This window comes from Ovis canadensis, chromosome 6 (assembly GCF_042477335.2).
Source record: "Ovis canadensis isolate MfBH-ARS-UI-01 breed Bighorn chromosome 6, ARS-UI_OviCan_v2, whole genome shotgun sequence".
In the NCBI taxonomy this organism is placed as follows: domain Eukaryota; kingdom Metazoa; phylum Chordata; class Mammalia; order Artiodactyla; family Bovidae; genus Ovis; species Ovis canadensis.
The window spans coordinates 47,646,426-47,670,827 of NC_091250.1; the positions used below are offsets into that span (position 1 = coordinate 47,646,426).

The window sequence follows — 24,402 nt, forward strand, 5'->3', positions numbered from 1 at the left end:
GCTTCAGCAGGACATGAACTGAGAACTTCCAGATGTTCAAGCTAGATTTAGAAAAGGCAGAGGAACCAGAGATCAAATTGCCAACACCCACTGGGTCACTGAAAAAGCAGGAGAGTTCCAGAAAAACATCTATTTCTGCATTATTGACTATGCCAAAGTCTTTGATTATGTGGGTCACAACAAACTGTGGAACATTCTTAAACATATGGAAATATCAGACCACCTTACCTGCTTCCTAAGAAATCTGTATGCAGGTCAAGAAGCAAAAGTTAGAACCAGACATGGAAGAACAGACTGGTTCCAAATTGGGAAAAGAGTACGTCAAGGCTGTATATTGTCACCCTGCTTATTTAACTTACATGCAGAGTACATCATGAGAAATGCTAGGCTGGATAAAGCACAAGCTGGAATCAAGATTGTTGGGAGAAATATCAATAACCTCAGATATGCAGATGACACCACCCTTATGTCAGAAAGCAAAGAGGAAATAAAGAGCCTCTTGATGAAATGAAAGAGGAAAGTGAAAAAGTTGGCTTAAAACTCGACATTTAAAAAACTAAGATCATGGCATCTGGTCCCATCACTTCATGGCAAATAGATAGGGAAACAAAAGAAACACTGACAGACTTCATTTTCTTGGGCTCCAAAATCACTGCACATGGCGACTGCAGCCATAAAATTAAAAGACACTTGCTCCTTGGAAGAAAAGCTATGAAAAACTTGGACAGTTTATTAAAAGAGCAGAGACATTACTTTGCCGACAAAGGTTCACATAGTCAAAGCTATGGTTTTTATGTATGGGTGTCAGAGCTGGACCATAAAGAAGGGTGAGTGCTGCAAAACTGATCCTTTTGAAATGTGGTATTGGAGAAGACTCTTGAGAGTCTCTTGGTCTGCAAAGAGATCAAACCAATCAATCCTAAATATTCATGGAAGGAATTATGCTGAAACTGAAGCTCCAATATTTGGCCATCTGATGCAAAGAGCCAACTCATTAGAAAAGACGCTGATGCTGGGAAAGATTGAATGCAGGAGAAGGGGATGACAGAGGACAAGCTGGTTAGAAAGCATCACCGACTCAGTGGCCATGAGTTTTAGCAAGCTCTGGGAGATGGTGAAGGACAGGGAAGCCTGAGATGCTGCAGTTCATGGGGTCACAAAGAGCTGGACACAACTGAGTGACTGAACAACAACAAAGAAGCTATTCATACTTCCAATTACGAATTTAGATGTCTCTCTCCTCAAATAAAGCTTTCTGGCCCTGAAGCTCTTTCAATTTAATCCAATCAACATCAGTTTCTTCAGACTTGCTGTGGGCTCTCTCTCTTAAGTTACACTTTCTCCCTATTGTTGAGCCTCCTCCTGCCCTCAGTAGATACATGTCCAAATGAGATTTCATGCTTTGCCACCTCAGCCATTCTCCTGCCAATGTCCTTCTCATCGTCTGACTTTACTGCAATCAGAAACAATAAAACAAAACAAAACCCTTCTGGTGAAATCCTATCCCTACATCAATGCAAATTCATTCTGTCAACTGAAAGCTGAAGCATAAAACATATACAGCCATGTAGATTAATGCTACAGTGAATTTCTGGTCTCTGACTTCATATGAACCAATAGTTCTGTCTGGCAATTCTTCCATGTTCCCTAATTACCTCTCTCTGTTTTGCTACTGCAGCTCTTTTAAAACTTATTCACTATCTATAAAATTCCAACCTCATTATCTCTAATGTTTTCTGGTATACTTTCTCTCTTAGCAGATAATCTCACCACCCTTTCCTCAAAAAAAAAAAAAAGAGAGGACATATTTCTTAACAATTCCCTTAACTTCTTGATAGCACCCATGGTAACTTGTTTGTAAATACACCATTCTCTATTTACTTCCTTCTCCCATTACTAAGGAAAATTATATTCTTGGTGCCTAAGATTAAACATTCCACCTAATTCTGGATCCAATTGTCTCTCTTTCTCTTGGACAATCTATCAATGATCACCTGACTTTCCTTTATCATCTTTCTCTTACTCCCTACAGCCTTGATCTGTGAGCATTCAAGCATACTCATCTTTCTTATATTCTGAAAAGTATTCCCCTCCATTTCACTAAGTCATTTAATGACTGATCTCATAGCCAAACAGGGTTAATATGGTTACCCTTATCTCTTCTACTCATCACCTTCCTTTTTATTTTTCAACTTGTTACAATTTGGTGGGAATGCAAACTAGTACAACCACTATGGAGAACAGTGTGGAGATTCCTTAAAAAATTGCAAATAGAACTGCCTTATGACCCAGCAATCCCACTTCTGGGCATACACACCGAGGAAACCAGAATTGAAAGAGACACATGTACCCCAATGTTTATCGCAGCACTGTTTATAATAGCCAGGACATGGAAACAACCTAGATGTCCATCAGCAGATGAATGGATAAGAAAGCTGTGGTACATATACACAATGGAGTATTACTCAGCCATTAAAAAGAATTCATTTGAATCAGTTCTGATGAGATGGATGAAACTGGAGCCGATTATACAGAGTGAAGTAAGCCAGAAAGAAAAGCACCAATACAGTATACTAACACATATATATGGAATTTAGAAAGATGGCAATGATGACCCTGTATGCAAGTCAGCAAAAGAGACACAGATGTGTATAGCGGACTTTTGGACTCAGAGGGAGAGGGAGAGGGTGGGATGATTTGCGAGAATGGCATTGAAACATGTATGCTATCATGTAAGAATCGAATCGCCAGTCTATGTCTGATGCAGGATACAGCATGCTTGGGGCTGGTGCACGGGGATGACCCAGAGGGATGTTGTGGGGAGGGAGGTGGGAGGGGGGTTCATGTTTGGGAACGCATGTACACCCGTGGTGGATTCATGTCAATGTATGGCAAAACCAATACAGTATTGTAAAGTAAAATAAAGTAAAAATTAAAAAAAAAAGATAGCACATACACTTATGGAAAAAAATAAAGTAAATATAAAAATAAAAAAAATAAAAATAAAAAATAAACACATGGTATTACTGCTTCACTGATATTTTCCTAATAAATTGCAATGATTTGCAACATTTTTTTTATGTGCCAGACATGGTTCTGGATGTGTCACATTACTAAATCATTTAGGTTATACCTATCTATGAGTTAGTAACATGTTCAATGTCACTCGGTTTTAAGTAACACAACAAAAATTTGAGCAGTCCAACATTAGTGGCCACATTCCTAACGCATTGCTTTACTGCCTCTCCTTAGTTGCTAATGAATCCTGAGTTCCTAAATTCAATGGGACTCTCTTCAGTCTTTATATTACTGCTGTTTAGCTACATTGCCAACCTGTCTTTATTTCTTAAAACTCTTCTTAGGTTCTATTAGTATAAGACTTCAATGACCATCCTTGCACATACATACTTAATTACTGAATTGGGATAAGTATTTTTGTAAAATGGTGTAGTATTAGGATCATAAGATTCTGGGAAAATTAATAGTAACCTTACATGTGATAGTTTACACAAAAGATATTGGAAGAAAGAAGAAACCTGATGCAAAATGACTATACATAAACTTGGGGATAACAGTAGGGAGCAGATATTTTCTCCCATCCCGTGGGAATAGAGAGGGGGGGAAAGACAGGAAGGTTTGTAAGGAATTAAGCAATACTTGCATAAAGAGCTTTTATTTGTCTCTATATAGATTTTACCTGCAAATGAAATAATTTCTATATGTATACCTTAATGTGTACCAGTTTTTTCTTTTTCTACAAATTAGGTAACATTCTATAGCAATCCTGATTTCCCAATTGTAATGAGGTCTAAAAATGTTTTCTGATATCATTCTACAAGTAATTAAGTAAAAACCTCTGAAGAAAGACACATGACTTTCTGCTATAGAATCATGAACATTTTCATTTTCCAAATCTCAATTATTTTTATACTAAACACATTTTCTGATTCTAGGTTAATTATTTTGTTTCCATCTGACTAGATTTGTCAGACTCTTTGTGACCCCATGGACTATAACCTAGCAGGCTCCTCCATCCATGGGATTTTCCAAGCAAGAATACTAGGGTGGGTTACCATTCCCTTCTCCAGGGGATCTTCCCAACCCAGGGATCGGAACCTGGTCTCCTCCATTGCAGGCAGACTCTTTACCCTCTGAGCCACTTGGAAAGCAAGATAAGTATAACTCATCACTAAATAAATAGATTTGGGAAGACAGTGAATTGCCTCTAAGACAGACTTTTCACCCACAGTTTTGAAATTCTCTATGACTCAATGGTAATTTTTGATGCTAAGTTCTTCCAGGTTCATAAAATTACTCTAGCACCAGGTACTTAGCATTACATAGTTCCTTGGTCACCATAAATCCCACATTGATAACCACAGGTTTTGCTGTGGTTATCATATATCTGCTATACCCATGCACATTAGAGTGAGATTCACACTGAGACAATACTGAAAATGCAGAGGTTTAAAAACAAAGGCAAACCTTAAATCAGGCAGAGAAATTAAATAAGATGATTGGCAGTGAGACAGCAGTTCTCAACCACAGCACTGAAGCCAGAACCCATGCAATGATATCATCAATATGGTGAAAGAGTAAAAGCAGCACTTTGAAATTCTGTGTCTAGGGAAAATATGTTTGAAGGAAGAAGATGAAATAAAGTTATGCTCACAGAAATAAAAACTGAGAAATACAGCCACAAGAAAACTATCAAAATGGGAAATTTGAAAAAAATATATACTTCAGGCCAAAGAAAAGCAATTCTAGATAAAGATGTAGGAAGGAAAAACAAGCAAAGAAAGTAGAACATATATGGGTATATATAAAATAAATATTAATCGCACATGATAGTAATGGTAAGACTTTTTAGAATAAAAAGGATAATATTAAAAACTTGAACAATAATAATCCATCATGTGAGAGGTAGATATATTGAGTAAATGGAGTTAAAATATTATGTTTTCTAAGAGGAGGTTTAACACATTGATTACAATTAGATGCTGATAAAGTATGCCTGTTGTATGTAAATTCTAGAGGAACTATTGAATAAAAGCAGAGTATATAACCTGTAAATTAGTACAGGAGAAAAGAGAGAATTGAAAAATAAAATATATATTAATCCAAAAGAAGGCAAGAAAGGACAAAAAAGGAACCTAGATTAGGCAAGGCAAATGTATAAGATGGCAGGCCTAACTCTAAATGTATTATCAAATATATTTCATTCAAATACATGTAATACTCTCATATTTAGGCATAAATAGTCTGCTGCTGCTGCTGCTGCTAAGTCGCTCCAGTCGTGTCCCACTCTGTGCAACCCCATAGATGGCAGCCCACCAGGCTCCCCCGTCCCTGGGATTCTCCAGGCAAGAACACTGGAGTGGGTTGCCATTTCCTTCTCCAATGCATGAAAGTGAAAAGTGAAAGTGAAGTTGCTCAGTTGTGTCCGATTCAGCGACCCCATGGACTGTAGCTCACCAGGCTCCTCCATCCATGGGATTTTCCAGGCAAGAGTACTGGAGTGGGGTGCCATCATTGGTATCAAATAATGCATTGTATAGTTTCTTAAGAGTTAGAAGCGGAATGAAAGGATACAGGAAACATTGGAAGTAAAGGGTAGTAAAAAGAAAGTTCACCAAATATATTAATGGAAGGGTAATTGCTTTGCTCTATTCATAGAAAAAAAATAATGCTTTATAATAAATACATAATAAAATAATACATAATAAAAATAATAATACTTTAGGGAAGAAAGTATTATTAGAAGTAGAAGCTTTATAATAATAATTTAAGAATGTTATTTACAAAGAAAACTATTCAGAAATAAAGTTCAGATCTTGAAATGTTTCATATATTTAAAAGGATATAACTAGCAGTTTTATCTCAATACATATAGAAAATAAAAAAAGCTTTAAAATATCGTAAAGATAAACTTCTCAAGTTTATAAAAAGAATTAGAAAATATGATTTTCATTTTTTATCGACTATGGAAAAATACAATCAGTAACTTAAAAATTCCCACAAGGAAAATTCTAGTCCATATTGGCTTCATAAGACCATCTATCAAACATGCAAGGAAAAAATTCTTCCAGTTTTATATAACTAATAGAGAATATAAACAGAAGAAATCCTGTCCACGACATTTCCTGAGGTTAACTCAACCTTAGTATCAAATTACAACAGAGAAAATTTCAGGTAACTTTAGTCAAGAACATCAATGTAAAAACCTTAAGCAAGTGGCAGTAAATACAAAAATATATATAAATATGGAAACATTAATGAAATTATGTTTGTAAAAATATAAAAATCAGGTTTATCCCAGGAATACATGAAGTTGCCTATATCTGATCAAAGTTAATGAAAGAAAAAGAGAAACTTTATATTTAGTAAAGTTTGTATCTTTTTCTCTGATATTGATAACCAAGGATGCTTATTACTGTTATTTAATACTTTCATTCACCATTGTCCTAGAGGACCTAGTCAGTGTACTAGGCAAATAGAAATAAAAAATATTAAAATTAGAAAGGAAGAGACAAAATCATTATCACAGATGATATGCAAAGAATTAAGAATTTACAGATAAATTATCAATTAAAGAGTGGAGCAAGAATGTTGGATATAAAATCAATATAAAATATCAGTGCCATTCCCATATATCAGCAACCAACAGAAAATGGGGTTTTAAAAGATACTATATTACTTTCATACCACTCAGCCATATAAATGAAAAAATAAAAAATTACTGACATGCAAATAAGAATGTACCTAAAATATGTTGAAAGAAATAAGATACATATTACTACAATATCCATTTATATGAACACTAAAGCCAGGTAAACTATGTGTGTAAAGAAGAATGATAGAACTTTCAGGATAATGAAAAAACTATATAACTTGAGAGTAGTGATTACATTGGTGAATTCAATCACTGACAGCCTTGTGGACTTAACATTTGTGCATTTTATTGTATTTAAGTTAAGTTTCAATAAATAATAAATAAGATACTATATTAAAAATAAATTTGTATATTTTTCTTTTCCCATGTATTAAAGAAAAAGAAAATTTGCAGGGATTCCCTGGAGACCTAGTGATTAAGACTCTTGTGCTTCCAATGCAAGGGATATAGTTTGATTTCCTAGTTGGTCAGTCCTTAAGGAAGTCAGTCCTGAATGTTCATTGGAAGGATTGACACTGAGGCTAAAGCTCCAACACTTCAGCCATCTGATGCGAAGAGATAAGTCATTAGAGAAGACCCTGATGCTGGTAAAGATTGAAGGCAGGAGGAGAAGGGGATGACAGAGGACCAGATGGTTGGATGGTATGACCGACTCAGCGGACATGAGTTTGAGCAAGCTCCGGGAGATGGTGAAGGACAGGGGAGCCTGGCATGCTGCAGTCCACTGGGTCACAAAGAGTCAGACATGAGTGAGCGACTGAACTGAACTGACTGAGGCACTCAGATTCTCACATGCTCTGCAGCACAACCAAAAAAAACAAAAAAGTAAAATAATAGTAAGAAGAAGAAAATAATTTTTAAAAATAAACACTTTTTAAAAAGCTACAAAAAATTCCAGGTAGACAAAACACTTCAATTTAAAAGATAGAATTGTAAATCATTCAGAGTATAATTAAGCATAATATTTTTATGACTCTAGTAGTATGGAATGATTTCTTGAGTAAGACTAAACACCAATAATTGCAAGAGAGCAAATTCATAATTCTACTAAATTTAAAGGTACTGTATCTAATGAAAATTAAATACAAGGAGAAGAAACGATTTGCAATATAAATAACAGAAGATTAATATTCAAAATATGCACATAGGTCTTCAGTTCAGTTCAGTTCAGTCGCTCAGTTGTGTCCAACTCTTTGCAAACCCATGAATTGCAGCACGCCAGGTCTCCCTATCACCAACTCCCAGAGTTCACTCAAACTCAAGTCCATCGAGTCGGTGATGCCATCCAGCCATCTCATCCTCTGTCGTCCCCTTCTCCTCCTGCCCCCAATCCCTCCCAGAATCTTAGACTCAATTATATAAACAAAGATAACTCAATAGAAAATGGCCAAAGGACTTGAATAGGCAATCAACTCAACAAAACAAAACATGAGAAATGAAAGATGTAGAATCTTTTTATAATCAGGGAACTTCAAGTTGAAACAAAAAGATATATCATTATACATTGAATAATCTAATAAAAATTTGAAATCTAACAAAACCCACATTTGGTGCAATGTGAATTAGAAGCACTAGTGGAGTAATGTGAATTGGTAAATATGTAGGAAAGTAGGTTTGAGATTATGTTTCCTTGTGTTGCAGCAATTCTACTTCTGGATACAAATCTTATAGAAAGATACACACAAGTACAATATTATATAGCCAAGATGCACGTCTAAGAATCTTCATAGCATCATTACTTATGACAGCCTAAAAGTGGAAACAGTAGACTGTGACACGTATATGCTATAGAAGCAGACGCATGGATACAATGGAGGATGACGCAGCAACAGAAATGAATAAGCAATAACTATTTGTAACAATAAGAATACATAACACAAAATGAAGAATTCAGAAAGAAAAAAGAGTATATGCAAGATGTGTTCATTCATAAGTTGAATACTGGAAAAATGAATAGTTAAGGTACCCTTAGATGATAAAATTATATTCAAAAGGCAAAGAAAAAAGTATCATAAAATTCAGACTACTGGTGATACCACTGAGAAAAGACTTCAGGGATATGAACGAGAAATAATATAATGAAGCTTTTAGGATGCTTGATATGTTCTATTTCTTTACCATAGGAGTAGTCATTTCATTTAAATAATTCAATAAACTATCCTTGTGCTTTATGCAGTTGTCTATTCATATATGTTTGCTATGCTTCATTATAAATCAAATAAAAACACATTAAGAATAGTTTCAACTTCTCTGGCATAAATTTACCAAAAGGTTTTTTATTGCTAATTAGAATAACTCTTAAGTTTCAATTTGTCTAAATTTTCTGCATCCTATACCTCAGCACTGGAAAGAAACACCTTCTTCAGTAGAAGTTACTGTCAATGCAGTTAGAGATTTAGAGCTATGAACTTACATTTGCACATTCAATTACCTTAAGTTTTTCCCTACCAAAAATATCTAAAAATGGCGTATTGAAACTATAGAAAAATCATTTCTCCGGGGTTTTTACATCTCTTGTTGAGAAAGTTACTGTCCCAGCAATTCATGAAAGATCCTTTACAGGCACTCAACTTCTTACATGTGATCTGAAGTATATAAAAGAGTTCATTTCCTGCAAACCATTTGCTTTCTACTTATTACATGACACAGATAGTGAGATACTGTAATGTCATTTTTTGTAGACTATCCCTCTTATTATATGAAATTTATCAAAGCTCTTATTCTGATTTTGTGTATCTTACAAGCTAAAAACCAAGCAGCTAGGCATTGTGTAAATACTAAATTCACTACTGTATAAAATTATTATAGTGAATAGAAGATTATGCTAGTTCCCTAGGCAACAATAGGTTTATTCTTTCCCTTTATTTTAAGGCACAGGAAAAATTTATGGCTTAATACTTCTAGTGAGCATGTAAGGTCCTCTAATTCTCTCACCTCTTCATTTCTCTCAAAGTATAATATAGACTTTAATGTATACTGTGACTATAATGCATGGAAAACAATCCAACATAACCATATCACTATAGGAAAAAGCAGATTCATCAATGTGTCTGGTCTTACTTTGCGAACACCTCGGCCAAGCTCTTCTCCATAGTTGGTTCCAAGAATTTCAAAGTGGACGTTGGGATTGCCTCCATTTTCTCCAAATTCTAGCTCTCCAGTCAATCCACTGACTCCACCCTAAAAGAGAGAAAACAAACTCATATAAGACTTTTGAAGATGTAAAATAATAAAAAGACGATGTCATAGGAACATGATTTTCATCTATAAAATAAGCATTTTCTCAAGCATGCAATTATTAACAGGCTATTCTTTAATAGATGCACAGCATTAATAGGAGTGCAACTGAAAGCAACTTTCAGTCAGTTCAGTTCAGTTGCTCGGTCGTGTCCGAATCTTTGTGACCCCATGAATTGCAGCACACCAGGCCTCCCTGTCCATCACCAACTCCCGGAGTTCACTCAGACTCACGTCCATCGAGTCAGGGATGCCATCCAGCTATCTCATCCTCTGTCATCCCCTTCTCCTCCTGCCCCCAATCCCTCCCAGCATCAGAGTCTTATCCAACACCACAGTTCAAAAGCATCAATTCTTCAGTGCTCAGCTTTCTTTACAGTCCAACTCTCACATCCATGCATGACCACTGGAAAAACCATAGCCTTGACTAGACAGACCTTTGTAAGCAACCTTAAGTATCACTTAATCCAATCCCATCCAATCTACTGAAAAGGAAATTCTGACCCAAAGAGTCAAATTAGTACTCATAATGACATGTTTGCATTGATACTAAATTCCAGGCTAGGATTTGTGCCAACATATATTGAACATGCATGTATCCATTAGTCAAAATACAAGATACTTCCAGGGAGCTTAGAATCTACTCCAGAAACAAGTTTTGACAATACTCTTTCTCCAACACAATTCCATTCTAATTTGAACTAGAATTACAGTGGAAATCTTCAAAGCCATGGTTTCCAACTTTTGGAGTTTTGCATTTTCTCCTTTAAATATCTTTTTTCAAGTTAAAAAAAAATCTAAATTAGTCTTGAACACTGTTTTTGCTCTTAAACAGTAGTTCTAGCTATTGTGATTCACTGGGAATTTCCAAGCTTCATCTTTCATTCAACTTAACAGATGTTCACTTTTCCAACAGATGGCAATGTAGGTCAGACTTCGCTTTCTTGTTTATCATTCTTTTCTCAGTTGAGTTTATCAGCCTTCACATTATTTAGGATTTTACAAATGAATATAACATTCTGAGTCACCCCTAAACTATTTCTAACTTAGAATTTTGGTCTGATAATCATATATATTTGGACAAATTATTACAGTTTGTAAATTGCTTCAATTTTCACCTATGTAATCACTTCATTTGCTCAGTCATGTCCAACTCTTTGTGACCTCATGGAGTGCAGCACGCCAGGCTTCCCTGTCCATCACCAACTCCCAGAGTTTATTCAAACTCATGTCCATTGAGTCGGTGATGCCATCTAACCATCTCATCCTGTCATCCCCTTCTCCTCATGACTTCAATCCTTCCCAGCATCAGTCTTTTCAAGTGAGTCAGTTCTTCACATCAGGTGGTGAAAATATTGCAGTTTCAGCTTCAGTATTAGTCCTTCTAATGAATATTCAGGACTGATTTCCTTTAGGATAGACTGGTTGGATCACCTTGCAGTCCAAGGGACTCTCAAGAGTCTCCTCCAACATCACAGTTCAAAAGCATCAGTTTCTCAGTGCTCAGCTTTCTTTATAGTCAAACTCTCACATCCATATATGACTAAACCATAGCTTTGACTAGATGGACCTTTGTTGGCAAAGTAATATCTCTGCTTCTTTTATATGTTGTCTAGGTCGGTCATAACTTTTCTTCCAAGGAGCAAGTGTCTTTTAATTTCATGGCTGTAGTCACCATCTGCAGTGAGTTTAAGCCCCCCAAAATAAAATCTCTCACTGTACCCACAGTTTCTGCATCTATTTGCTATGAAGTGATGAAACCAGATGCCATGATCTTAGTTTTCTGAATATTGAGTGTTAAGCCAAATTTTCAATTCTTCTCTTTCACTTTCATCAAGAGGCTCTTTAGTTCTTCTTCGCTTACTGCCATAAGGATGGTATCATCAGCATATCTGAGGTTATTGATATTTCTCCCAACAATCTTGATTCTAGCATCTGTTTCATCCAGTCCAGCATTTCTCATGATGTACTCTGAATATAAGTTACATAAGCAGGGTGACAATATACAACCCTGAGGTACTCCTTTTCCTATTTAGAACCAGTCTGTTGTTCCATGCCCAGTTCTAACTGTTGCTTCCTGACCTGCATACAGTTTTCTCAGGAGGCAGGTCAGTTGGTCTCGTATTCCAATCTCTTTAAGAATTTTCAGTTTCTTGTGACCCACGCAGTGAAAGGCTTTGGCATAGTCAATAAAGCAGATGTTTCTCTGGAACTCTCTTGCTTTTTTGATGTTCCGGTGGATGTTGGAAATTTAATACCTGGTTCCTCTGCCTTTTCTAAATTCAGCTTGAACATCTGGAAGTTCACAGGTCATGTCCTGTTAAAGCCTGGCTTGGAGAATTTTGATTATTACTTTGCTAGCATGTGATATGAGCACAATTGTGCTGTAGTTTAAACATCCTTTGGCATTGCCTTTCTTTGGGACTGGAGTGAAAATTGATCTTTTCCAGTCCTATGGCCACTGCTGAGTTTTCCAAATTTGCTGGCATGTTGAGTGCAGCACTTTCTCAGCATCATCTTTTATAAATTGAAATAGCTCAACTGGAATTCCATCACTTCTACTAGCTTTGTTCATGGTGATGCTTCCTAAGGCCCACTTGACTTTGCATTCCAGGATGTCTGGCTCTAGGTGAGTGACCATAGCACTGTGGTTATCTGGGTCAAGAAGATCTTTTTTGTATAGTTCTTCTGTGTATTCTTTCCCCCTCTTCTTAATATCTTCTGCTTCTGTTAGATCCATACAATTTCTGTCCTTTATTGTGCCCACGTTTGCATGAAATGTTCCCTTGGTATCTCTCATTTTCTTGAAGAGATCTGTAGTCTTTCCCATTCTATTGTTTTCCTCTATTTCCTTCCACTGATCACTGAGGAAGGCTTTCTTAACTCTCCTTGCTATTCTTTGGAACTCTGCATTCAAATGGGTATATCTTCCTTTTCTCCTTTGCCTTCGCTCCTTTTCTTTTCTCAGATAATTGTAAGGCCTCCTCAGACAACAATTTTGCCTTTCTGCATTTCTTTTTCTTGGGAATGGTCTTGATCACTGCCTCCTGTACAATGTCACGAACCTCCATCCACAGTTCTTCAGGCACTCTATCAGATCTTATCCTCTGAATCTACTTGCCACTTTCACTGTATAACTGTAAGGAATTTGATTTAGGTCATACCTGAACGGTCTAGTGGTTTTCCCTACTTTCTTCAATTTATGTCTCAGTTTGGCAATAAGGAGTTCCATGATCTGAGCCACAGTCAGCTCCCAGTCTTATTTTTGCTGACTGTATAAAGCTTCTCTATCTTTGGCTGCAAAGAATATAACCAATCTGATTTCGGTGCTGACCATCTGGTGATGTCCATGTGTAGTCTCTTGTGTTGTTGGAAGAGGGTGTTTGCTATGACCAGTGCGTTCTCTTGGCAAAATTCTGTTAGCCTTTGAGCTGCTTCATTTTGACCTCTGTAATGTTGGTACTTAAAAATATCTCATTTGCCATAATCTCTAACTCAACTTCAAGTTGAGTTAGGCAGGTTTTATACTGTCTGCTATGCCTCCTGCTTCATCTGTGTCTTGGAGCCCATCACATGACACTGAGCTCACAGCAGCCATTCAAACAAATTATTCCTCATTCGTTCATTTCAATATTTAATCAATTTCATTTTTCCAACAATAATCAATAAAACCGATCCTTCACTGTTATTTTTGAATAGCTTCTCTCTTATTATCCAGTTTTATTATCAAAATTTATAAATTTGAATTACCTGTCCTCTTCTCATATGTGATTAAACAGTCAACAGCATGAGTTTTGAAGTCAGATTTCCTGATTGCCAAATTTTGAAGTCATATTTCAAATCGTAAAAGATGATGCTGTGAAAGTGCTACACTCAATATGCCATCAAATTTGGAAAACTCAGCTGTGTCCACAGGACTGGAAAAGGTCAGTTTTCATTTCAATCCAAAAGAAAGGAAATGCCAAAGAATGCTCAAACTACTGCAAAATTACACTCATCTAACATAGTAGCAAAGTAATGCTCAAAATTCTCGTAGCCAGGCTTCAACAGTATATGAACTGTGAACTTCCAGATATTCAACCTGGATTTAGAAAAGGCAGAGAGACCCAGGATCAAATTGCCAACAACCGCTAGATCATTGAAAAAGCAAGAGAGTTCCAGAAAAACATCTATTTCTGCTTTATTGACTATGCCAAAGCCTTTGACTATGTGGATCACAAGAAACTATGAAAATTCTTCAAAATATGGCAATACCAAATCCTCCTAACCTGCCTCCTGAGAAACATGTATGCAGGTCTGGAAGCAACAGTTAGAACTGAACATGGAACAACATACTGGTTCCAAATAGAGAAAGGAGTACCTGAGGGCTGTATATTGTCACCCTGCTTATTTAACTTATATGCAGAGTACATCATGAGAAACACTGGGCTGGATGAAGCACATGCTGGAATCAAGATTGCTGGGAGAAATATCAATAACCTTAGATATGCAGACGACACCACCCTTATGGCAGGAAGTGAAGAACTATGGAGCCTCTTGATGAAAGTGAAAGAGAAGAGTGAAAAAGTTGGCTTAAAACTCAATATTCAGAAAACTAACATCATGGCATCTGGTTTCATCACTTCATGGGAAATAGATGCAGAAACTGTGGGAACAGTGAGAGATTTTATTTTTTTGAGCTCCAAAATCACTGCACATGGCGACTGGAGCCATGAAATTAAAAGACACTTGCTCCCTGGAAGAAAAGTTATGACCAACCTAGACAGCAAATTAAAAAGCAGACATTACTTTGCCAACAAAGGTCCGTCTAGTCAAAGCTATGGTTTTTCCAGTAGTCATGTATGGATATGAGAGTTGGACTATAAAGAAAGCTGAGTCCCAAAGAATTGATGCTTTTGAACTGTGGTGTTGGAGGAGACTCTTGAGTCCCCTGGACTGCAAGGAGATCCAACTAGTCCACCCTAAAGAAATGATGCTGAAGCTGAAACTGCAATACTTTGGCCACCTGATGCGAAGAACTGACTCATTTGAAAAGACCCTGATGCTGGGAAAGATTGAAGTTATGAGGAGAAGGGGATGACAGAGGATGACATGGTTGGATGGCATCACCAACTCAATGGACATGAGTTTGAGTAAACTCTGGGAGTTGGTGATGGACAGGGAGGCATGTCCTGCTGCAGTCCATAGGGTCGCAAAGAGTCGGACATGACTCAGTGACTGAACTGAACTGAACTGAATTCCTGGATTTTATCAATGTAGTGGAGTCTACTAGCTGTATAAACCTGGCTAAGTCATTTTAATTTCTCTAAGTCCCAAATTCTACATCTGTTAAATGCAAAATAATAGTATGTACCTGGGAAGATTATAATGTAAATAATATAGAACTTTGTTTGATAAATTATGAGAGCTTAATTAGTATGATCATAATCATGATTATCTCCATGATTATTTAATTTTTTGGTTTATAATTCCTCTAGAAATTATAATCATGTTCCTGTTTTTTTTTCAACTAAAGTTTATGAGGATTGCAAAACTGATATGCTTGGAGATTTACATAGCTTTGGAAAATGCTTTTGTTAATTTGATTCAGTTATATTTCATTGCATGGCAACCCACTCCAGTATTCTTGCCTGGAGAATCCCCATGGACAGAGGTCCCTGGTGTTCTACAGTCCATGGGGTAACAAAGAGTTGGAAACAACTGAGCAACTAAGCACAGCACATATTTCTTTGACTAGTATTTGGGGAGTAAAGAGTTAAAGCAGATCGTCTAGGTTCTGTCCACCCCCTTTTTGATATGTGTATTTGTGGATGTGCTCATAGAGCAGCCCAGGGGAGTGAGATAAAAGGAGGTAAATGAGTCTAATGCCCTTGTCAACTGCAACTCCAGGTAAAGGGACGAGTAATATTTACTAGGAAGAAATGTCTTATCTATAAAAGTCCTTAGCAAGATGTTCCATTATAAAGAATTATTATAGTAAACAAACTCCGAATCTATGGACTAATGGTTTATGGCTCCCTGCTAAAGCTTTATACTTTCTAGGGCAAAAACAAAGATATTTCATAATGTAAATGCTCCCTATGGTGTGATATAGGCTTTCAAAGCCTTTTTTTTTTAATGGACACAGAACATACATGTATGTCTGATGTGGGGAGAAAGGACTTGCAGAGCCATGCAGAATTTCAAATGAGCTCTCTCTCCCTTGTCAGTGTCTCTTGATTGCCTTTATCTTTGATACGGGTAAACTATCCTATTCTGATAAGGGAATCTGATACTGTAATTCACTCAGTACTAATAGTTCAAGGAGCCCAATTATCAAAGTTTTAAAGACTGGGGTTTACGAACAGTGGATCTGATTATCATAAATATCTCCAAATGAGAAATACTGTAGGAATTTGATCGACGAATATAGCTTGTATTACTAAATGAAATTTAAACCACTGGTATTCAGGAATCTTTTTATAAGTGCTTTTTATGCTTTCAATCACACATCTACTTCAGTAATATTTCCAATTATATCAGAATCTTACATGTCTGACAGCACTTTATTTCCAGGAAAAGGAGGGTATCAATACACATATCAATATGATTGCTACATTGCCTAAATGCTGTCCTCCTGAAAATTCTAAACTTTGGATAACCAGACTGCCTGGCACTGTATTATCATTATTCCCTGTCGACACTCAAAGCCATTGCGGGCCAGTCTCTTGTCTGGCTCGTAGCTGGCACTGAGCAAGATGGGCCGCTTTAGCTCACACTGCACACGTTACAGAATTCCATAAACCAGTGAACCCACATTGAATTTCCTGTGGCCCCCACTTACCTTTTTTCACTTTTTTTCTTCATAATTTACTTGCTTTATGTTATTTTCTTAATGACCTGTTAGCATGTGTAATCAGTAAAACTTTTCTTCATGTAGCATGAAGGATGTTTGAGAGGTTAATATTTCAAGCAAATAAACCCTTTAACTGAAGCCCCTGCTTAACTGACTCAGACTTGAACTCTCTGCTATTTGGTTGCCTAAGAATATTCTCATGTTTTTGAGCTTCTTTTTTTCCATCTATCCCCAGATCAACGTTGAAATGAGAGCACTGGTAAAAATGTGTGCTGGCCAGGTGGTAATGAGCAGTCATTATCTTTGTGCATGCATAGTTGCAGTCTTTTCATCTCTTGATCCAGCTGATTCTAAACAAAATAAGCTAATGGGACATTAATAGTATGAATAACGCATACAGATAATTTTTAAATGTCCATTAAACTGACAGTAATAATTGCCTCCAGAGTAAACCTTTTGAAAAATATCAAGTAAAATTAGTTTGGATTTCATCATACACATTATATAGAAATACCAGTGTGCCTCAAATATAAAAAGCAGAACAGAAAAGGAAAGAGTAGATCAAAGGTTGGGAATAATTTACCACTGGATAATCAGTTCTTGAAAAGGCTTAAGTTTGATGCTCCCTTATGGATAGGATAAGTTGGAAAAAAGAAGAAAAAAAATCTACTAAGTATTTATTTTAGTCTCTTATGAGGCTGAAGGGTTTATTCCTATTTTTGAAACTGGAAAGTAATTGAGAGATACTTTTGGAAGGTAATAGGAAACATCAAATATTTATGACACTTGTCTAATTTCCTTATACATATTCCTAGGTTTTGGAACCTACAGAAATGCTTGATAACTAAAGACACCCTGGTAAATAAACTAGCCCAGCAAGGCTAGTGTGTCCTGATGCCCTTGTTTCTTCAGTTAATTTCGGTAAGGAAAAATCCCTTAGAGAAAGAAAATACTATATTTTATACTTCAAAAAGAGACAGAATTTATATATAAGTACTAGAATTTTTTTTAAGTCACTTCAGTCATGTCTGACTCTGTGCGACCCCACAGACAGCAGCCCACCAGGCTCCCCCATTCCTGGGATTCTCCAGGCAAGAACACTGGAGTGGGTTGCCATTTCCTTCTCCAATGCATGAAAGTGAAAAGTGAAAGTGAAGTCGCTCAGTCATGTCCGACTCTTAGCAACCCCATGGACTACAGGCTACCAGGCTCCTCCATCCATGGGATTTTCCAGGCAAGAGTCCTGGAGTGGGGTGCCATTACCTTCTCCAAAGTACTAGAATACAATATGCCAAAAATAAATAAATAAATAAATAATAAAACATAAGTATTTGTGCAAAATGATTAGGAAAAGCTGAGTTGCCATATAACATTTATGCATATGTATATGTGTACATAGATATAGATATATTCATTCACCACTTCTGATGGCTCAGTGGGTAAAGAATTTGCTGGCAATACAGAAGTTCCAGGATCAATCCCTAGGCTGGGAAGATCCCCTGGAGAAGGAGATAGCAACCCACTCCAGTGTTGTAGCCTAGAGAATTCCTTGGACAGAAGAGTCTGGTGGGCTACAATCCAAAGGGTCACCAAGAGTCAGACAAGACTAAGTGACTAAGCATATATATTCATGCTTATAAGCATACATATACACTCAAGTATTCCTTCATAATAGAAACTTGAAGCAAACTGAGCAGGAAATAGGAACCTACTAACATTCTCGTCATACTACTTACATCACAGAAAAGAAACCAATTCCCAGACAACTAGGTATTTGAGGAACCTGAACTAAAGCCTTCAAATTGTGCCTGATATTCTTCCTCTAGATCATGTAAGCTGTGTGTCCAATATAACATATGCAAATCACACTGTTTGCTCAAAAGATGTCTGTTGAACTAAATTAAATCAGAATAGATACCGTTTTATCCACTTTATGATTCAAATGCCCTGAATTTGCAGGGAACATTGATGGGTCCAGAAGAAGATTATTCTAAGGATACTGATTTGCATGTTTCAAAGCTCTTGTGGCAAAAAGTTTATTTGTACCCGTTTCTGTCAAAAAGTTATCTCATATTCCAAGTCAGTATTGTTTCTGTTAAGTCACATTATGTTTTCCTAAATTCTCTTTCTTTCTCTTTCAGGTTTATAGTTTTAAATGGTACACAGTGCTTAACACAAAAAGCAAATAATATATTTATGTTACTCTAAATATACAAATTTTAAAAGTCAACAAGGGGAGATCAATCAGGACAAAGGAGTAAGACAATACAGAAGTAAGAATACAGAAGAAGTAAGAAAGACTTATTTCTTACAAAACTTCCCTTAGGAGCACATCAAAAATATATTTACACGTGGAACTACTCTTACTGAAAACTAACTGGAAAATGGCAGACAGACTCATAAAACCAAGGCAGTAAGAAAGAATTCACATGTAATCAGGTAGGAAGAGAAGAGAAACAATCAGGTTAGGACCTGTGACCCTGGGAAGGGACTCAAAGGAAAAGTGAGATCACAAGGGCAGACATCCTCCCTGGGGCGTGAGCAATTTACATCCGATATTGGGCTCCCCAGGCCTGGGGTCTGACAAAGGGCAGACCTGCCCCCCTTGGTGGAGGGCTGCTGAGGAGGAGGGCTATGGGCAGCCTGGACTGAGCCTGTGAAGGGTGTGCATGCTCTGGCTTGCTCCCAAGGCAGGGCAGAGAGGGCAGTGTGAGACTACTAGCGGCTGCCCAGTTTTCTGCTACCGACCTAGCACAGGCCCCAGCCTGAGCCTATCGAATGCTCCAACATTGCTTATTTCATGACTCAGTTCTGCACTGGATCGAGGACCACCATGACTGACGAAAGAGCTAAGCATTGGAACACAGAGGAGACTCAGACCTGGAGCAGCATCTAGGCAGGGAGGGGGCAGCCTTTGTTGGCACTTACACAGGTGTCACCATCAGAGGCAGCCTGGGTCTCTGTCTACAGCCAACCTCCTGTAACCCATGCCCTACAATGCTCTGAGAGCCCACATGGGCCCTTGCTGCTCCAGCACTGCTCTCCCGTGGGGCCGGGATCCCAGAGCTGTGGGAGCGGAGAACACTGACTTAAAGGGAAAGGAGTCATCTCCGACCCAGACTTCAGGGCTTCTGCTCCAGCAACTTCGGATCTGACTCTATACCAAATAGGGCGCATCAGATAAAGCTTAGGAACTTTATCATAGTCTACGAAACCTTTCATAATCTTTCCCTTGTCTATCTGTTTTAGCTAATGAAGAACCATGTTCCTGTTGTGTTTCTATTCCAGCCCCCTCAGTCTTTTTTCAGATGCTCAAATATGCCAAACTCTTTTTTCCTCCAAACCTACTTACATTGTGTTGCTCTTGCATCAGATATTCTCCTCTATAACCCTGCAACATATGCAATACACTCCTCTTTCCTTTTCTGGATAACGCTTATTCATCATAAATGTTTCTGCTTATCTATCACTCTTATGCTAAGTAGATCCTCCAGTCACATGCTTCCAGAACAGTTGGTATCTCCCCTTTTGTCAAACTGATCACTCATAATTATTTTTGATATTTCTATTTCTTTTCCTTTTTCTGTGATCTCACAGTACAGCATATGGTAGTAGTACTCAATAAATACTTGAACGAATACATATGAATATATAAGAATTATTTTTAATATTTTTGCCTTTTTAAAGAATACTCTTTTAGATATCAATATGTATCAGTGTATCTCTTTTAGGATAATATGTATCAACACGGATCAAGTTGATATTAAAAGATCTGAGATATAGACACACATGTTGATATATTCTATTTTCCCGCATTAGGTACTGAAAATAACTACCACAAAGGATTTAGTAGAAATTGATCAATTAAACCAATATGGAAATATTTGATTTAAGGATCTATCAAATCTTGTTAGGCTTATTTGTATCGAATACATGTAAAATGTCAGTGCTTTTATATGTCACATATTTTTGTAATAGTTTTCTTAGTTTGTCCTTTAATTAAACAAAAGATGTAAGCATCTTCTTTCTAAAACTCAGCTCTGATTCTGTCATTTATCTATGCCCTCGAATTCTTTAAGATCTTTCATTTACCTACAAAATTAATTCCTTTCCTCAATCTTTTTCCAGTCTCAACTACTCTACGTGTTCTGTGCACTCAGGTAAATTCATCAATCTTTGTCAGTGTCTATGTGATTTATTGCAACAGGTATGTCAGCTACAGTGCTTCTACCACCGGAAATATGTGCCTCTCCGTAACTTTAGATTCTTTGTTGTTTAGTCACTAAGTCCTGTCTGACTCTTCGCAACATGGACTGATTTTCAAGTTAAGAGGCTACCAGTTCTACGCCATTTTTTCTGATTTTTTTCTTGGTTTGGGGTCAGGTTCCTCAGGAAACAGCTCTGAGATGGCGATTTGCTGGTGTCTAGAAGGGTTCCTTGAAGTGCTCCTATGGAAAGTATATGCAAGGGAATGTGACAAGGGGGAATGGACAGAAAGAAAGGTTTAAGTGCAGCACAACTTCTACAGCAGCTCAGGTGATCCCATGAGCCAGTCTGTAGGTGCAGTATCTCTTCATAGTTAACCCAGATGGAGGCCAGGCACTCAGACCTTCCCAGTTCTGCAGTGACCAGCCAATGTGCACATGCTCTTCCAGAAAAGGAGTAGAGCAGAACCCCTCTGCCCAGGGAGGTCCTAGATGAACTCAGCTGCGTGTCCTCCCTAAAAGGAATACCTGAGCCATGAAGCATGGATCCAATTTGCATCACACATAGTGGACTCTGCTAAGATTCCGTAGAATTCTATTTTTACCACATTTGAGGCTCTTTATTATCTCTCACCTTAGAGTATATCTTTGTGTATACTTATTAGCCATTATTCACAACTAGGTTCTAAATAGCTTTTTGGGAAATCACACAAAAGCATTGACAATAGAGTCCATGTTACAGGCATTTGATCAATATCTGTTAAAAGAATGATGAATGTATGAATGAACAAAGTGTATTCTTGGAAACTGTTATAAAATTAACAGTAAGAAAAAAATAGGAAAGGCTATTTAATCATAGAGCAAGTCTGTAAATAAAAATAACATACCCACGTTACATGGGTGTAATGCTATTTCACAACCTGTAAGAAAGGCAGTACGGCTATATGGATAACAGATTAAACTGACTTCTAAATATTCCAGGGAACTGATTTTCAGACTGTGGTTCTGAGAACTGATCGTGGTGGGAGTCCATCTGGAGACTCTCTCCCACTCTCTTCCAGAGCAGTCCTGCTTGTATTTGCTTTACTTATTTTGTTTAAAATGTTTGAAAGCTTGCTGCAGGGTAAGTAACATCAACAAACTTAAATTACACAGTCTGAAAACTCTTTACCAAAATATACATTTAAATGTAGCATCTTATAATAAAGAATGCATACATGTGAAAATAAACTTTTCACCCAAAGAGTTGTTAAAAAATGCAGTCAAGGGTTTTGGAATAGTCTTTTACAGACTCATCAATGTACACACTAACTTCAGGGAATCTGAAAAGGCCATATTAAAAATAAAGTATTGTTTATATAATATCAACACATGGTGCCTCTACCCCTGATTCTTGGTATGTGTTCATGTATTTTCTTTGCTGAGCTTGTGCTCAGTCGTGTCCAACTCTTTGCAACTCCCTGTATGGTAGCCCTCCAAGCTCCTCTGTCCATGGAATTTTCCAGGCAAGCATACTGGAGTGGGTTGCCAATTCCTATTTCAAGGAATCTTCCCAACCCAGTGATCAGACTTGCATGTCCTGTGCCTCCTGCATTGGCAGAGGAATTCTCTACCATTGTGCCAATTGGGAAGATTCAATAATTTTGATTTGTAGTAAACAGACACTACTTCCAAGAACGACAAAACAGATAAATTGTATGGTAACTAGAACATAAAACAGGAAACCAGAAATCTTGATATTTAAAACTGATTTGCTGCGTAACCAGCCCTTAATAATTCATTTATTTTTTTCTGAGACTCAGTTTTCTCTACCTTAAAATTGCAGAAAATAAGTTGCTGCTGCTGCTGCCAAGTCGCTTCAGTCATGTCCGTTAGATTAAGTTTATTTTATCTTGCTATTCTAGAATTGCATGAATTAATAAAATTTTAAGTATAAAAAGAGAATACAGTCTTTACACAATCTAAAAAATCTCTTTTCAAATTATGCCCTTGATATATTTAACAGCAGAACACTGTAGCATTTTTATTAAACCAAGATGGTGTTTATCACCAAAATTATACAAGTTTGGAACTGGAAACTAAAGTAATTAGCCAATAAAAGTTTTCTTTTATTGTTATTTTTAAAATTCTATCATTTATTTGGGGAAAAGCTTTATATCTTAGGATAAAATGGCAGAAATTAACCTAGAACGTAATCATTTCCTATCATTTAATTCTGATTTTATAGTAGCCATGAGAACAAGCCTCTGAGGAAATACAGCGAGTGCTTTAACAGGGAAAATGACTCTGTCTAAGCCTTATTTCATATTATAAAAACCCCAAGCATATGGATGATTGCTATTAGGAAGTTAAACACAAAAGCTATGACCCAGGATGCCATCTTCAAAAAAGATTGATATCCCGCTATCTATATAGATTCAAAGTCCTGTTGCTAAAAAAAGACACTTCAAGAAAATTATCTCAACTGTATATATTGTAAATTGGAACCATGTTTTTACTTATTACAAAATGTGGGGGAAAAAACAACAAAAAAGAAAACACATTTTACTAAGAAAAACTGAACCCAGGCTAGAAAAATTTTATGAAACCAAACAGAGACTAAGAATGTCTTTCTGTTGGCACCTCTACCATAAATATATGGCTGCAAGGGCAGTGACCAAGTGCAGCGGAACTGAACACACTGCACTGCTCACCAGAGCTCCAGAGCAAGCAAGTAGCTTTTTCAATCACCACCAAAAAATTGTCATCGGCCAAGGCGCACCATGCTTTGTCAAATATAATATCTTTGGTAATTGCTGTGTTAGATTGTCCCCCAACATCTTGCAAAAGTTATGAGTATCTTTGGCCTGGTGTTTTATTCTTAGGTAAAATAAATTTTCTCAGTGCTTCAGCTAACTCTTCTTTCCATTTAGGACAGATGGTGCTCATTTCTCTAGTAATAATAGATATGTCCACAATGCCAGTCTAGGGGTTAACAGCATACTGCTAATAGCCTCTTTATGGAGGTCTGTTTCTTTACTTCAACTTTATTTGAAAATCATACTTTGGCATGGGCTTCAGCTAAGCCATTTTAATGACTTCTGCTGTTGAGGATATGCAAAAACCATCCCTCCACTCCTGGAGCTTCAGGGACAGCCTGACTGGCTTCCTAAGTCAACCTCGGCATCCAGTGCTGTGAAGCATGGCCCTTCAGCATGTCTGTATCCATGCACTCTTTTGCTTGCTTCCTGCTCTGGAGGTACAGAGTCATGCGGTAGAGAGCCAGATGCCTGCCACAGGCTCTAACCTGAGGTCTAACACAAGGAAGCTAAAACTGAACTTTGATAATAACGTATGTTGTCACTGGATATTTCTAAATGTGTGTTTTATTAATTTATTTATTTTTAGCATTACACTGAGAGTCAATGGGCTTCCCTGGTGGCTCAGATGATAAACAATCTGCCTGCAGTACA

General features: G+C 37.1%; 1 protein-coding gene and 1 pseudogene across 3 annotated transcripts in view; both read right to left on the reverse strand.

The window, feature by feature from the left end:
• The window catches only part of GRID2 (glutamate ionotropic receptor delta type subunit 2), a 1,666,133-nt gene that overhangs the window by 585,667 nt on the left and 1,056,064 nt on the right, over positions 1-24,402 (reverse strand). For all 3 annotated transcript variants that reach the window (XM_069593668.1, XM_069593665.1, XM_069593666.1), the window contains one exon: positions 9,734-9,853. In XM_069593668.1, the coding sequence (XP_069449769.1) occupies positions 9,734-9,853 (120 nt within the window). The remainder of the gene's footprint in view (positions 1-9,733; positions 9,854-24,402) is intronic.
• On the reverse strand, positions 23,549-24,340 carry LOC138442826 (DNA replication licensing factor MCM4 pseudogene; annotated as a pseudogene).